The 16,857-nt window shown below is 42.4% G+C and overlaps 1 protein-coding gene across 1 annotated transcript in view; it reads left to right on the forward strand.

Moving 5' to 3' along the window:
* LOC145408441 (uncharacterized) overlaps positions 1 to 16,097 on the forward strand; it is a 295,795-nt gene extending 279,698 nt beyond the window's left edge. Inside the window, exons 21-22 of the mRNA XM_080279170.1 lie at positions 4,388 to 5,045; positions 11,185 to 16,097. Of these exons, the coding sequence (XP_080135296.1) occupies positions 4,388 to 5,045; positions 11,185 to 12,003 (1,477 nt within the window). The 3' untranslated portion in view covers positions 12,004 to 16,097. The remainder of the gene's footprint in view (positions 1 to 4,387; positions 5,046 to 11,184) is intronic.
* The last annotated feature ends 760 nt before the right edge of the window (positions 16,098 to 16,857 follow it).

Raw genomic sequence — 16,857 nt, forward strand, 5'->3', positions numbered from 1 at the left:
GGAAGGAGAATATAAGAGAGTATGGAACAGTGGGTGCAAGGATTGTATGGGTGAGGATGAAAGTAGGTATTCAAGCGTGGGCGATTGTATGTGTGTATGCCCCGACAGAGGATCGAGTGGCAAAAGTGAAAGATGAGTTTTGGGCGAGTGTAGAAGCGTGTATGGACAAGTTTGAGAGGAGCGAGAGAGTGCTGTTGATTGGAGACATGAATGGCAAAGTTGGGAATGTACGAGTGGATGGAGTGGTTGGTCAGTGGGGTGTGCCAGCTGAAGTAGATGGGAATGGTAGTGCTTTGGTGGACATCTGTGCTGGTAAGGGGTTGGCAATAGCCAGCACCTACTTTCGGCATAAGATGATCCACCGGTATACATGGAGAGTAATGAGGAGGATGGATGGTGAACTTGTTGAACGAAAGGCAATGATAGACTACGTGTGTGTGGATGAGTGAATAAGAAGACAAGTGTTGGATGCAAGAGTGTGGAGAGGGTGGGGGAATGGAGTCTCGGACTATCACTTAGTGATGGCCAAGGTAGAGCTGCAAAGAAAGTGGTTGAGGAGACGAAGGGGAAGACAGGAGGAAGCAACTCCTGTGAGAAGAGTGGAGAAATTGCAAGATAGTGAGAAAATGACAGAGTATAAGAGCGTAGTGGAAGAAAGACTGGGAAGGTATGAGCTAGAGCAGATGGAAGGGGTGGAAGACATATGCAAGATATTCACGGAAGAGATAGGCGCAGCGTGTGAGGCGGTTTGTGGAGTGAGGAGGAGATGTAAGGGTGTGCAAGGGACAGCATGGAGGAATGATGAGATGAAACGAGCTGTGGAACAAAAGAAGAAGGCATGTAGTGAATGGTTAGCGAGTAGAGGTAGGGGAGAAGATGAGAGAGAGAAGAGAGAGGTATATGTGAGCAGAAGGGAGGTTAAGAGACTGGTGAAGGAGAGTAAAAAGAAAGTGGATGAGGAGTTTGGGAGGAATCTGAGTGTGAAATGGAGGGAGAGTAAGAAATTGTTTTGGAAGGAGGTAAAGAAAGTAAGGCAGTGTGAAAGGGGAAATAGTAGGGGAGTGAAAGATAGGAATAATAGATTGTTGGTGGAGAAGAGAGAGAAACTGAGGAGATGGAAGGAGCACTTTGAGGAATTGTTGAATGTGGAGAGTGAGAGCAGTGCGAGTATAAGTGGTTGGGGAATGGCTGGGAGAAGAAGAGATGAGAGGAGGGAGGAAGAGATCAGTAGGGCGGAAGTAGTGGAAGCGATGAAGAATATTAAGTTGGGAAAGGCCCCAGGAATTGATGGAGTGTGTGGTGAAATGCTTAGGTATGGGGGTGAGATTGTTGTGGAGTGGATATGGAAGCTTGGGAAGAGTGAAGGGTTCCAGAGGACTGGAAATCAGGTATAATTGTTCCTCTATACAAAGGAAAAGGAGAGAGAGAAGTATGTGGTAACCATAGGGGTATTTGCCTACTTAGTGTGACTGGTAAAATATATGGTAGAATACTTATTGATAGGGTTAGGCATATGACAGAGGAGCTAGTTGGAGAAGAACAAGGGGATTTAGGAAGGGAAAAGGGTGTGTAGATCAGATATTTGTTCTAAGATGTTTAGTGGAGAAGTATCTAGAGAAGGGAAGGAAAGTGTATGCTGCCTTCATGGACTTGGAGAAAGCTTATGACAAAATAGATAGGCAAGGTACGTGGAAGGTATTAAGAATATATGGAGTGGAGGGGAAATTGTTGAGTGCTGTGAAGAGTATGTACGAGGGAGCTAGGGTTACGGTGCGAGTGGATGGTGAGCTGAGTGAGTTCTTTGATCTCAATGTGGTACTGAAACAGGGCTGTGTGATGTCTCCATGGCTGTTTAATATATACATGGATGGGGTGGTAAAGGAGGTGCAGGGTAGGGCAGTGGATGTGGGGGTGGCTCTAATGAATGAGGGTGAGATTTGGAAGCTTCCAGTGTTGCTGTTTGCTGATGATACAGTACTGTTGAGTGAAGATGAATGGGAGTTCCAAGGTTTGGTGAATGAATTTGGGACTGTGTGTAGGAGGAGGAATCTGAAAGTTAATGTAAACAAAAGTAAAGTTATGGTGTTTGAGAGGAATGAAGTCACAGAGTGTGCAGTGAGGTTGGATGGTGAGGATATGGAGAATGTGAGTGCATTCAAGTACTTGGGTAGTGTGATGAGTAAGGATGGAACTTTGGGGGATGAAGTGCATGAAAGGGTACAGCAGGGAAGGAAGGTTGTTGGTACACTGAAAGCAGTGATGAGAAATAGGGAGGTGAGTATGGAAGTTAAGAAGTCACTGCATGATAGTATTGTGATCCCTACCCTGACGTATGGAAGCGAGGCATGGACCTTGCAAGAGGGGAACAAGTCAAGAGTGAGAGCAGTGGAAATGAGTTACTTGAGAGGAGCATGTGGAGTGACGTGGAGGGACAGGTTGACGAATGAAGAAGTGAAGGAAAGTTGTGGGGTGGATGTGGATGTGGTTGAGAAGATTAGGAGAAATACACTGAGGTGGTTTGGACATGTGAAGAGAATGGAGAACGAAAGACTGACTAAGAGGGTGTATGTAGGTGAGGTGGAGGGAGGGAGAGGGAGAGGTAGACCGAGGATGAGGTGGAGGGATGGAGTTGAGAGGTATATGAGGGAAGGGGGGGGAGGGTAGTCAAATGGTGGGTGACAGAGCGACTTGGAGGCGTTTTGTCTGCGGCCACCCTTTGCGGGATTAGGGCGTCGGCCTGTAGATAGATAGATAGACAGATAGAGACCGGGTACTTTATTCAGTTAAGGAAGATACCCGAGTAACTGAAGGATTAATGAAGGCTATGTCTAACCCATCTAGCCAAATACTGAAGTGTTACATTATTCCAGCTTCAGAATTTTCCAATTCCATTATTGTAGTCTTAAAATATTTTGTAATTCCACTATTTTAATCTCATAATATTGTAAGTTTTCATTATTCCAACATTTCACCATTCTAGCTTCCTTATATTCCAACATTCCACCGTTCTAGTCTCCTTGTATTCTAGCATTCCATTATTCCAACATTACATTGTCCTTGTGTTAAGATAGTGAAACATTCCATCATTCCATAATTGTCATGATGATGATCAAAGGCATTGGGTGTAAATTGTATGTGATGTTTTAACAGCTTTATTAAGCCCATTCAGTCAGATGATGCTTTTTTTTTTTTCTTGTGTATATATATATATATATATATGAGAGAGGAGGGTGTGAGTTGGGAGCAGGGCAGTGAAATGGCGGGGGACAGGGCGACTTGGAGGCGATTTGTTTGTGGCCACCCCGAACGGGATTGATGCGTCTGGCAATAGATATATATATATATATACACACACACACACACACACATCTTATTATTGCTTTATCCAGACAGAATTATTTATGTTACAGAATACCTTTCAAACTGGAGCGGTTAATTATGGTCAGTTAACCCCTTCACTATTATGGTTTATAATATCAGACTTTTTGCATAAGAGTTGTACTGTAAAATGGGGGAACTAGCAGTTCAGCTGAATTTATAGCACTGGAGCTTGAGTAGGCAGCTGTTCTGTAAATTTACTATAGACATTAAGCAATGATGAATGTAATGAGGTGACTTATAACAGGAACTGTATTTTTTGTGTCCCAGGTGGGATGAAGAGGGAAGAAGGGTGGAATTAACCCTTGCCATGCTGCGGAGTTCATATGAGACACAATAAAATGCTGCATGGACCAAGCTGCTGGCCTCATATGGGCACAGTTACGTTGGTTATAAAACACTGACTGAGGGGAGGTCTGTCTATCTATCTATTGCCAGATGCCATAATCCTGTAAGGGGTGGCCATTTGACTCTGAGTTATTTGTTTTACAGGGAGGGGCACTAACCCTCCATGAACCCACTTGTTGACACGTAGGGAGCACGTATGGTTTGGGTTATATGGTTACCACCCAGCATTGTAAATGGTTTCTTGGCTTACAGGAAACCATTTGGCTTGTCACTCAATGTAAAGCCACCTGTAAAGGAAGGAAAAGCAATAAGAAGTGACAGGAAAGATGGGAGAAATAGGAAGAGAGGAGGGCAGGCACAAAAAAAGAATGATAAAGGCTAAGGAAGAAGTAGGCAGCACTACAAGTGAGTGGATGATGGACGCCACCTTAAAAAGAATCAGCCCGGCAGGGGTTAATGATGATGATGGTGATGATGATGATGAAAGATGAGGTATTGGGTATAAATTTCATGTGAGATAAAAGCAGTTTTTACAAATTTATTTTGCTGTGTGCCAGGTATGGTGAAAAAGAAAGATCTGGCTAATGATGATGAAGAAATTTGAGTTGATTGTAATATGTGTGTGGAGTGTGGGCAATTAAATATATTTACCATGTGCCAGGTGGGGTGAGGAGCCAAGCGTGAGAGTGGGAGCCTGGAATGATCGTCCACAACAGCAGTTCCAGCCACAACAGCAGTTCCAGCCACAACAGCAGTTCCAGCCGCAGCAGCAGTTTCAGCCACAGCAGTACCAGTCATTGCCACAAGACCAAAAGGATCAGTTTGCTCAGTTCATGCAGCAGCGTCAGTGGCCACCACAGCAGCAACAGCAGCAGCAGCAGCCACAGTACCAGCCACAGCAGCAGAGAACATGGCCACTGCAGCAGCAACAGCAGCCACAATTCCAACCACAGCCACAGCAGCAGAGACAGTGGCCACCACCAGATCAGGAGCAGCCCTCACCACAGCCCAAATGGCAACCACCACAGCAACAGCAGCAGCAGCAGCCCTCTTCCAGATGGCAGCCTCCCCAGCAACAGCAGCAGCAGCAACAGCAGCAACCATCCGAACGCCAGCTGTCTGAACAAGAAAAAGCAGAACGTGCAGCCTTCTGGCAAGGTCAGGAGGGCAAGAAGAAGACAGAGCCTGGCCAGCCGACTGAGCAGGAGGTGGCTAATCGCAAGTCATTCTGGGAGAAGAAAGATAACCAAAAACAGCCAGACAGGCCAGAGCCATCAAGACCTGCTCGCCGCAGCCCACCACAGGATACACAGCCTCAGGTATAATTAACCAGGCCTCTTTTTGTGCATTAATTTTATCCACATAGAGGCAGTTTTTGTTGTAAGTTAGCATTATGCTTCAGAATATCAAAACTTTTTCAGTAGGAATGGTATTGCAAACAGGACACATGCAAATCAGCGTTACAGGTAGCACTGCAGCTTAAGTCTTTATCAGGCAAATGATCACTTAGGTATATTATTTTGGCCAACAATATATATATCTGTCAGTCATATAGGCATTTATTGCCTCATCAGGAGCACGGGCCAGAGCCTAGGCTGCTTAGTCTGACTAATAAGGTGAGTTACCATTTGCTAGGGCTATCTTATTCTTCAGTACTGATTTTCATTAGTGGAGGTTGTTTTATATGATATGTCTGTGGATCTTGTGGAAGATCAGTAAATCGTTTCATTTCGTTTCGATTTTGAAGGCTCCAACATGCTTGCATGCGTCAATCTTGGTCACCTAATGGCAGCTGTCCATGCTGCATGATCTAGTGCAGCCTTCCTGTTCAGTCCCTTAACCCTGAGGTCACACTTAATGACCTCATCCCATGTCTTTCTCGGTCTACCCCTCATAACCCCATCCCCAATATTAACAACTCTCACCTTATGTACCCAATTATCATCCCCCACTCTCTCCACAATTCCAAACCATCTCAATCTTCTCATCACAACACCAGTACAATCCAGTCCCATCGTACCTCTCAACTCTTCCTTCGTACCCCCCCCTCCCCCCTGGACCTTTCACGCCGGGATGCACTGCACATTCACCTAATCATTGTCACTTCTGTACATCTTAGCCTGCAAATATCCTCCTCCTTTACTGCCCAGGTCTCTCTACCATACAGCATTACACTCCTAACACATGCTGCATACAAAGACCCCTTAGCACATAGGGAGAGTCCTCTCAATGTCAGGAGAGGCAACAGCTCCCTGAACTTCTTCCAACCATTTCTCACCCTAGCCACAGAGCTTTAACAAAATTCATATCTTACTGAGTTTGAAGATGAAAAGAGGTGAATATAAAGGTGTGCAAAAGTGGAGTGTGGAGAGTAATAAGGCCAGGGAACTGGCAGCAGATAGGAATGGTTGGAAGAATTTTGTTTGGAGGAGTGTATGACAAGGGTTTGGCACTTCTGTCCTCTCCTGGTAAAATGATAACTCATGGAATTGACTCTACCCTATAGGTAGTAGGAAGCATGTAAATGTGGATATGTAAGCCTATGAAGAGAATCAGGGTAGTAGTAGTAGTAGTAGTCGTTCCCTAGGCAGTCTGGCCGAACAGCCCCGAGTCCCTTAGGAATGCCATGGCCGAGACTGGGCTTTCCCACAGAGCTCTCAAAGAGTGTATGTTGTGTTGTTGGCGTAGGTGATTGTGTGCAATGCAGTCTTCCATAATGTGCTTAACAGTATGGGGTGCAGTATTGCTTCCTGGACAGGCATCAGTGACGGAGTCATCCATCCTCTTCTGGTAGCTTAAGAGGGCTGGATGGGCCCACATCTCAGCCTGGCCAGGTGGATCCTGTCCTCACGAGGGAGATAGGATTCAGAAGGGCGGATGTCAGGAGGCCGTGCATGCAGCTGTGTGCTGTCTTTAAGTGACTGAATGGAGCGATGAATGATCTGAGTGTGGATATGCTTCTGGAAGCTGGTTTGAGGTGGGCGAAGGGGGAGAGATGACAGTATTTGTGTATGGTATCGTGTGCTGGGTGTTGTTTTGATGTTCCTTGGTGTGGGTGGATGTGCTGCCATGTAATATAGTGGATGGTGTGGGTTTGTGGAGGCTGCAGCAAGAAACTGGGTGCCTCTCATGTCTAGGTGGTCTTTGACTTTGAGGACTTTGATTTCTTGATGTATGTGGTCTGTGGGTGTAGTAGCTGTGCAGCCTGTGATTATTTTTAGGGCCATGTTCTGTATGGTCTGTAGAGTATTGTAGTGTGTTTTGGTGAGGTTAGGAGCCCAGGCAGGGCTTGCATAATTCATCACTGAACGTATGTATTGTTTGTATACTGTGGTGGTGGTTTCTTTGTTGTGTCTGAATGTTGTATGGGCAAGTGACCTCAAGGCATTGAGTCTTGGTGTTATTTTATTTTTAATGTTTGTGATGTGTTGTTTAAATGACATTGATGTGTTGTATGTTACACCAAGGATTTTGGTTTTGTGTGTGTGTGTGTGTGTGTGTGTGTGTGTTTGTGGTAGGGGAGTGTTGTTTATGGTGAGGTGTGGGATGTGACTGTGTTCTGCTGTCCAGCTTGTGAGAAGGGTCACTGTAGATTTGGCTGGGGCTATTTTGAGCCAGTTTGTGGTGAACCATTCATGTAGTGTGTTGTGGTAAGGTTGGATGATGTGTGCAGCTGTGTTTGCATTTTGGTGCATACATGTAGGTGTTATATTATCTGTATAGGAAGCTATGTGTATCTGTGGTATGTGTGGTGTGGGTATGTCATGCATGTATAGGTTAAAGAGCGTAGGGGACAAAACAGATCCTTGGGGGACGCCGTTTGTGAAGTTTCTGTTGTTAGAAGGCTGACCGGCAAATGTTACGTGTGCACATCTGCCTGCTAACTGCCAACCATCTTTTTGTGTTATTGTGCATGTTTGTGTTGAGTATTTTGTTTGTGAGGTTGTGGGAGGGGATGGCATCAAAAGCTTTGCTGATGTCTAGGAGTGTTCTGTGTGGTGGCCTAGCTGAATTCATGCCATCGAGAACTCTCTGTGTAAGGTCTGTAAGAAGGGTGTTTGTGGAATGTAGTGACCTAAAGCCATGTTGTGATTGGGCTAGGGGAATGTGAGGTGTGACTAGTTGTAGTACCAGTTGTTCAGTGACTTTACAGGGGGTGCAGAGGAGTGTGATGGGGCGGTGTGAGGAGGGTAATGTGGGGTATTTGTTAGGTTCAGGGATAGTGATGATAATGCCATGCTTCCAGATGTTGGGTATTATGTTGCGTGAGTAGCTGTAGTTTGATATGTTGGTGAGTGCTTGTATGCCTTGTGGTCCAAGGTGTTTAAGGTGAATGTTGCTTATGTTGTCTGGTCCACAGGCAGATGAGTGCTTGAGGTTGTTAATGATGTGCTTCGTCTGGTTGTAAGTGAAAGGTGCGTAGTCTGGGTCTGTGGGGAACTGTCTCTTACGTCAGATGATACGTCAAGAATCAGGGTTTTGAAGGCTTGATTAGTGAGTGAATGAGTGTGGCCCATTCAGGTGGGCAAACTTTACTTAGTCTCTCTCTCTCTCTCTCCTTAGTGAGTGAATGAGTGTGGCCCATTCAGTTGGGCAAACTTTACTTAGTCTCTCTCTCTCTCTCTCTCATTACTGCTTTCAAGAGAGGTATGGATGATGATGCAAACTGTTCTTTGCCCCACACTGGTGTCACTAGAGAGGTGGCCTGCAGTCCTAATGGATCCAGGTTCGAATCCTGGCTGGGGCAGGGAACAGGTTAGGGATATGAATTTCTTAAAAGCAGACTTTACTGATCTACCATAAGACTTGCTGACACGTAAAAATACCCCCACTAATACCAATACACCAGTCCTGTATGAGACAGCCCTAGCATGTATTCAATATTGATGGTGGATGTTAGCGCCGAAGTAGTGGTGACGAGGTGTGTAGAAGGACTACTGGGCCCCTGGATAGGCCGTGAAGCCTTTGCCCTGAGTAAGTGTTTAGTACCCCTGTTTTTTAGAAGTCTGTTGGTACTATGATTAACAAGAGCACACTAGATTGTATGTTCATACAGAAGATTGGTAGTGGTGTTTTTGTAGCCCCTATGATCATCTGGATATGAAGTTAATTGACTGCAAGCTGAAGATGCTTTTCTCTTGGAGTCCACCATCCTCTTTTCAGGGGATGGTAAGGGGGTTGAGGGACGTTTGTATAACTGGGCTATGCAGCAACCCAGTTTTTTTATGTCAGTGCCACTGAGTAAATGTGAAAAGGGATACTGTAGGGTATGTGAGTGTCTCTGAAGGTGGGAGGAGGCCAGGTAAACCAATTGAAAGTGGTTGGATGTGGTAAATGAGTGTGTTAGAAAGAGAGAGATGAAAATTGATAAGACAAGAGAACTGACTGAAGGGGAGTTGGTTTCATAAATTGCATACAGAGAAAGACATGATAAAGGTTTCAGCTTCCTTTTAACTTGATCCTGCAATTTGCAGATTGCTTTTATCTGGCAGTTACTGTGAAGCACATATATAAAGAAAATACCAAGAAAATATGTCTGCATATACAATAATTAAGCCTGTGAGATATAGGTAGGATTCCAGGAGCTTGAATGTGAGTGAATGAGTGTCTGGCTCATTTCCCTGGGCATGCTGTTGATAGTTTTATTTTTATCATGCTTTCATTTTACAGTGAGACCTTGCTTTAATAGACCCATTATACTGGACTTTGTATGTAAAGGACTCCTTGACCCTATTCGACAACTCTTATATACTAAACCAAGGTCCAGTATAGAGAGTGCTTCTGGCAGCCTGCCAGACAAATCTGTTTATTACTGAACCCAAGCCTGATATTTCCTCCTCTTCTCATTATTATTTATTGAAATGAGGACCAACATTAGTTCTGTACTGGTTATTGATATACAGGCAGGCCCCGACTTATGATGGAGTTACTTTCCAATAAACCCATTGTAAGTTGAAAATATTGTAAGTAAAAAATGCATTTAATACACCTAACTGAACATCATAGCACCAACCAAACATCATAGCCTAGCCAAGCCCACCTTAAATGTGCTTAGAGCACTTACGTCAGCCTACAGTTGGGCATAATCATTACCACAAAGCCTGTTTTATAATACAGTGTTGAATATCTCATGTAATTTATTGAATACTGTACACCATCATAACGTCAAAGAATTTTAAGTCAAACCCACTGTAACTCGGGGACTGTCTGTATTATATATCTAGGAACACAAGCCAAAACCATCAAATACTGATTTATTGATGTCTTATAACTTGTCATGTGTGAAGTTCCTACAGGACCATTTTTCACATATACCGACCCTAGATCCGGTATGGCGGGTCTCTATCGGATGTCTTACATGATGAACACTCGGATATATTGTTCGCCTTTTCCCTTAGTTGGTTTGTTGCAATGAGGTCTCACAGTACAGTACTTGCTTTCTGGACTCAGCCTCATCCCCTCTGTAGGTGGAAGAAAACTGTCATGATGATGATGATGATGATTGACCTGGTACACTGTTGTTCAGAACAGAGATGGCTCATTACAGGCTGTCCTTTGCTGTGCATTATCATAGCTATAGATATGTTTCTGATTGCCAGAGTTTTTTTTGACACAGCTGTTATTGTGCTATAAAATTAGGGTAACTAGCAAATCACCATTTTAGGTAGTTACGGTAGCTACTTTGATTGGCAGTTTTCTGTAATTTACTCTGGATCATCATGTGATGGAACTGATATATTTGGGTTGCTCCACTGCCTGGTTTCAGAAACATGCTTCAGCTCGCTCTGTTTCCCTCAAAGGAGGGTGGACTGTTGGAGAAGAGCAGCTTCTGTCTGGAATCTGTTGGGTTCTTGTCCGGATGAGCCTGGGGGTGTAAAAACAAAAGCCAGTCCAACTTTACCCACTTTTAGTTTTAGAGGCTGTTGGTTAGCTACTGCAGCCCAAATCATTTGAGGGTAGATGACTGCTTACTTCCCGTGCTGGTATCACTCAGTTGAAAAGCCTCCAGTCACCTCTGTTGGATTTAACCTGTGGAAGGCTGTAAATTTGAGTGAGGCATTCTTTTCGCTGCAGCTTTTGCTCTAATTTGACAGAGATCCCTAGCTTTTTCCTGCCCAGTTGATACCCATGTAGTCAGATTGGAGGGTTGATTTGAGTATTGGTAGTAACCTGGTAGACTCATTTCTTCCTCATAACTGCAACTCACTGAAAATTCTGTATCCACAGCTTTGTACTCCATTCAAGTTGTGGGAGTGGCCCAGTTCAGTCTGGTAAAAGCAAACCAATTAAAGTAACCAAGGAGACTTATTCCCATCTGACAACTAAGGACTGCTGAATTGTTTGCAACCATGACTTAGTGCAGTATTCAAGTTGTGGCAGTCACTTCTATCAGTTAAAAAAAAAAAAAAAAAAAAAAAAAAAAAAAAAAAAACTTATTGGATCAGTTTTCTTTTGCAGGCAAATGTGGGTGGTGGTCCTCCTACTTATATCTACAATGGTGACCCCAGCTCAGGACCACAGGGCAGGGGTGGAGGTCAGGAGGGTGAGTCTGGGGGCCCTCGTTACACCTCAGTCATCAGAGTCACCAATGACAAGCCCGAGCAGGGCAAGGACAAAGCTCGTTCAGTGGTGCAGCTCAACAACCAGGGACCAAGTGGTGCAGCCCCAGCTAGTCAGTCCCGCCCTGCACCTGTGGTCCGTGGCTTTAGGCAACCTGGAGAGGATCCTGCCACTCAAAATGCTGCGTTCAACAGTCGAATGAATGCCCCCAGAGGCCAGGGTCGTTCCTCAACATCCCCTCCCTCGGGTGGTGCTGCTCCAGTGTCTGAGGCCCCATCTGCATCCCGGCTAGTGGCTGCTGTTGGCCAGCAACCAAAGCCACCAGCCCCAGGTGGAGTTCCCACTCCGTTCCGCCCCTCTCCGTCCCGCCCATCACCCACTCGCACCTCACCACCCCGTGCCAGTCCCCCTGCCACCTCGCAGCAACGTCCTGTGCCATCCAAACCTTCTCCTCCCCCAGAGCCAGTCACCTTTGCCCCTCCCCCTCCCCCAGCCCCAGGTCCACCTCCACCTCCTCCCCCAGCTCCTCCCATGGCCCCCCCACCACCAAAGCCATACGATGGGGAGCGCCGCACGTCAACAGGAAAGAAAATTGTAACTTCCAAAGGAGGGCCTGAGCTGGATGCCAGGGAAGAGCTGATGATGGCCATTAGGAATCACGGCGGAATGAAGAGCCTTCGACGTACACGAGGTGGTGACTTTTACGAGCAGGAGTAGCATGGCGGGACTGTGATTATAGTACAGAGAAATAAAACACCCAATCCCATTTTACCCACTTCAAAGTGAGGGGCCTGAGGCATGGATACTGTTGTCCAGTAAATTTAAGGGGTAGATGACAAGCGTACTTTCCTTGGCATTTCATGATTGAAAAACCTTCAGTTACCTCTTGTGGATCAAATCTGTGAAAGGCAGTCACTCCAACTGGAGAATTCTAAGTACCAGATCACCAGGCACCCATCATTGTACAGTATTAAGAAGAAAATTATGGAAACAAGACTCCAAACATTTCTGGGTTTCTTGAGGTGCTGATATATATTTGTTGCTCAAACTGACTGAAGATACAAAGTCCTGGACTGGATCTTAAAAAAAAAAGTGAGAACGTTTCAGTTGGTCAGTCCTTAATACAGTACTGTACAGTATTGTGATGAGATGCATTGCTGTAGAGGTAACAGGTTCCTCAGAGTTGATCAAAAATGATGATTTAATTTAATCAGTCAAGATCATCCATGTCTCATAATTTATTGTGGATATTCCAGAAGATAAGTTTTGAATGTATGGTGAGCCATGTAAGGTAAAGTCACAGTATTTACAGAATTTACTTAGAGTTTAAAACTGGTCGCAGATAGACTAGATTATTCATGTAAATATTTTGAAGTTTTGTAAGCTGGCTTTTGATCCAGTAAAAGGAAGTTCATTTATTGAAGTCCATTAATGTTTTGTTAAAATTTATTTGCAGTGTTAAAAGCCAAATACTACTAGAATTTGGAAGCAACGTCTGTACATTTATCAGTGTGCTGGTCTGTCTTTAAGCATTGCTCATTCTTAGAATTTTAAGGAAGAACATTTGAGTTTGTGGGCTGGATGAAGGCTATAATAATGGAAGTTGATGCCAAAATCATTATTCAGTATCAGTTCTTTACTTATTTAATGGAATATTGATGTTGTGCTGCTCGGAGTGTCGCTACAAGAGTATTATCACTATGCATGACATCGTAACAGCTCAAGACGTACTCTCGGCCAAAAGTATTGACGTGGTAAGTACTGATATAGATGGTGGAGTGCCAGTTTGTGCAACGCTTTTATGATATTTTTGGCCGAATGTACAATATTGTTGTCTGCTAAAATGCCTGGCTTGTCCTTTGTAATGGACTCGCTATAAAGAACCAGTGTGAATAATTTATTTGGTACTAAAAATAATACTTCTCAGACCAAAATATGAACTTATTATGATCAGCTGTTAACACTTTGCATAAATTCGGTGACTCATAGAGAGTTGAAGTTGATTTGTGATTAAGTACATTGCAAGTGAATTCAGATTCTCTGATGGTCAGTGTAATACTTTTTGTAAACTGTGTATCTCTTGTGTAGAATGGAAGTTCATTTGGAACTGAAACTTACCAGTGAACCTCTGTTCTAATGTTTAATACTTCATGTAAACTTTGTAACTCGTAGTATAAGACAAAAATCAGTGCTTTATCTATATCCCTGTATAGTCATGTATAATACTGTATACTCCCATTGTAGATATCCATACATAATCAATGTTAATCAAATTCTCCATGAGCCTCTTTACTCTTTGTTTGTGGAGGGCAGAATTTAGTTAGAATAAAATGGAGTACTGAATCAGGTGAGAGTCTGTAGTGAAATTAGTATAAATATTATTGAGGAAGAATTCAAGAAACTAGTCTTCCCCTCAAGTAATACAAATCTCAGCTTTGTAACTGGGGACAAAGAAAGCTTCAAGAGCGGCAGAATATTTTTGTTGAGTTTCAGTGCGGAGAAGTTAGAATCGGTTTATGAGGTTATGCTACACAGATATGTTTGTGTAGAGAGTAGTATAAGAAAGATGTGATATATAAGTTGAAAATTATGAAACTTGTTTTAATGGCAAGCACTAACAGCTGAGACTACATAGGAATAATTGTGCCAGTTTTGCGATGATGAAAATGGGTAAGAAGTTTTGTGAAGTTGAAAACAATGTGTTAATGATGTTTTGTGAGGATGAAAATGTATGTTGAGAAATGTGATGAAAGTAACTTGTTGAAAAGACCTTTTGTAATGAAAGTAATTTATTTAGAAGTTTTGTGATGACGAAAATTATTAGTTAAATAGTTTTGTGATTGAAATGATGTAGAAGGTTTGCAACTTCTATTTCATCTCAAGTGCTTCCATATCCCTGCCCTCCAGAAAAAGTCAAGTAAATATATAGATACTCCATGTTGATACTGGTGCTGTAGTCATTATTACCTCCTCTATATATATATAAATAAATATATATATATACTGTACATGTATACTCTAACTCTGGTACTAATTATATGTATGGCTTTCTATGCCAGTGTTGAGAATGCTATTAATATTATTTCTTTGTTTTGAAAGTACTGAATTTTTTGTATTCAGTTTGCTTTTTCTTTTGTTCTTGTTGATTAATGAACAATTGTTTTCTTTTTTAAGTTTATATATAAAATGTGAAATGCAAAAAACTACACTTAAGTTACCTTTAGAAATTGATTAAAGTGTACAATTGTAGTTCGTTATTATTATTATTTTTTTTTCAGAAGCTGGTTAATTTTTTACATGGTGATGTAAATAATGTTGTGTCCAAACTGTTTAGGAATTATTCTAGGAACAAAGTTGTCTGAGAAACAAAGTTATGAATGAAGATTAAAAAACAACTTGAAAAATATATTACAAGTATGGAACATATATCATGAGTAGATGCTGCTAACTTGATGTGCCTGTATGACTATGCAGTACTAAGGAAAGATTTATATATATAATGTATATCAAAGAATGCTGTAAATGTGACTAATAATATTGTTTGCCATACTTCTTGTTCAACTGTTCTGCTCGCTGTCTTCTTGTACTTCAAAACTGTCTGTGTTCGAGTCCTTGAGCACTATTCTTATTGGCTAAGGAGGCTCCCTAGCAGGTCTTTCATACCAGTTTATTTCCATATTTTACTCGTTATTGATCCTGTATATGTTATTTATGCAGTTTGTGTTAGTAAAAAAAAAGACATAAACAGCATACAAGAGAATAATGAGTAGTATGCATACCCAGTATTAAATAGTTCCAGTGAATTTTGGAACATGTGTTATCCTTCTTTGGTGATTTACCCAAATCTGCATATTACATCCCAGAAATTTCATATTTAAATTTTTTTAATGGTGATATAGCCTATCTGTATATCATAAAAGAAAATATTGATATGCCTTATTATTCACTGTTGTGCTGTTCTCTTTGTTAATATTAACATATATTTTGCAAGCAACTTGAGACAGTCCCAGAGTGCCTTATGATATATATGCACATGAATAGTCTTTGTTGTGCTGTTTACATCTTTTTAGTATTAACGTAGATTTTACATGTAACAAGAATTTTTACACTGAACTTGCCTCTTGAGGGGCAAAACGTGTTGTCCCTATTTAGAGGGCTGACAAGAAATCATTAACATGCAGTTTGGGTAAAGAACCTGTGTAAGAACAGTGCTAGAAACCGAACAGAGTGAATGAAATTATCTAATGTTAGCCTAAATTTATTTCCTGGTGCACCAGTAGCATTGAAAGGGTCATGCAAAATACTTTAGTTTTCAGTGCCATTGGCTGCTAGGATTCCTCTCAGTGGAGCTAAATCTTTTGGCATTATATTGAATAAATATCTGGGTGCACCATCAGCAGCAAAAGGGTTATGTGCAATCTGTTAGAGGACTTGAAAGATGCTTTGAGCTTAAGTCAGTCTTTTATTTTATTCTTGGCAACTCGACAGTTTTATTCTGTTGAGGATAGACATTTGGAACTGGAGGGGTTAGATATGGCCATAGCAAACCCCCTCATTTCGAGATGCCTTATCTAAAGTGAATAAAATCTTTTGTCAGAAGCAAGAATAAGCTAAAAAGAATGTCGGTTGGATTCAAGGGGTCAACTTGGGATATTTGAAAATAAACTGGTAAGGAAGGGGAGCATGGGAGGCTGAGCCTAAGAGAATACAGCTCCTTGTGTATTTATCCAGCCACCCTGTGTATAAACAACCCCAGCTAATGTGCACTAAAGCCAACCCTTCTTTTTGAAAGAATAAAGTCTATGATAAGTGATGCCAGTTTGTGTTTTCCAAAGTCTATGATAAGTGATGATGGTTTCAGTTTTCCTGGGTGAATGTGATGAGATTTTTCTGCACAACGTTGTCCATCTGTTGCCAGATGCTTTAATTTTGGAAGCGTGTGTCCCAGGTCTGCCAGGTGAAAACAAACCTGTTACAGAGACAGAAGCATAAAATTACAGAAGTTGTCCCATCATTGTTTATCATCCTGGCCATGGCTAAGACTGCTATTGCAGGAAGAATAAGGCACTGTACAGTTGCAGACATCAATGTTGAGATCCATTTCATTACCATAAGTAATTAAGAAGTGACCAATAACTTTCACAACCAAGTGATGCAGTCATCAATGTCCAACAAGTTTTGGAGTTTGTAAGAGTTTATTTATCACTGAGCTAACTTAAAAGCTTTAAAAGTACGTTCATACTACCATCATACGATTGTGAACAAATGTTTGGTGGTTTGCTACAGGGTACCTATACTCGTTTTACTCTAACTTGCCCTAAAACTTCAAGCTCTCTCTTCAGTGTGGTAACAGTAATTTAACATTGGAATATGGTGCTAGTCACGAAAAAGTGCTATGTGAGGGGTGCACAGCCGTTGTATTGTCTCATCTACTGAGCTACATGAAATCTGGGCCACGTCAAGATGAAGAGTAAAGTTAGCCTGCAGGAATGATGGCAAAAGGATGTCCTGAGATGGGTAGGGCTGGCAAGCTTTAGTTTCCTCCAAACAGAAAGCATTTTTACAGCTCTA

The sequence above is a fragment of the Coenobita brevimanus genome, chromosome 77 (genome assembly GCF_032717465.1).
Source record: "Coenobita brevimanus isolate Jiangsu-jjx chromosome 77, ASM3271746v2, whole genome shotgun sequence".
NCBI classification, from domain to species: Eukaryota; Metazoa; Arthropoda; class Malacostraca; order Decapoda; family Coenobitidae; genus Coenobita; species Coenobita brevimanus.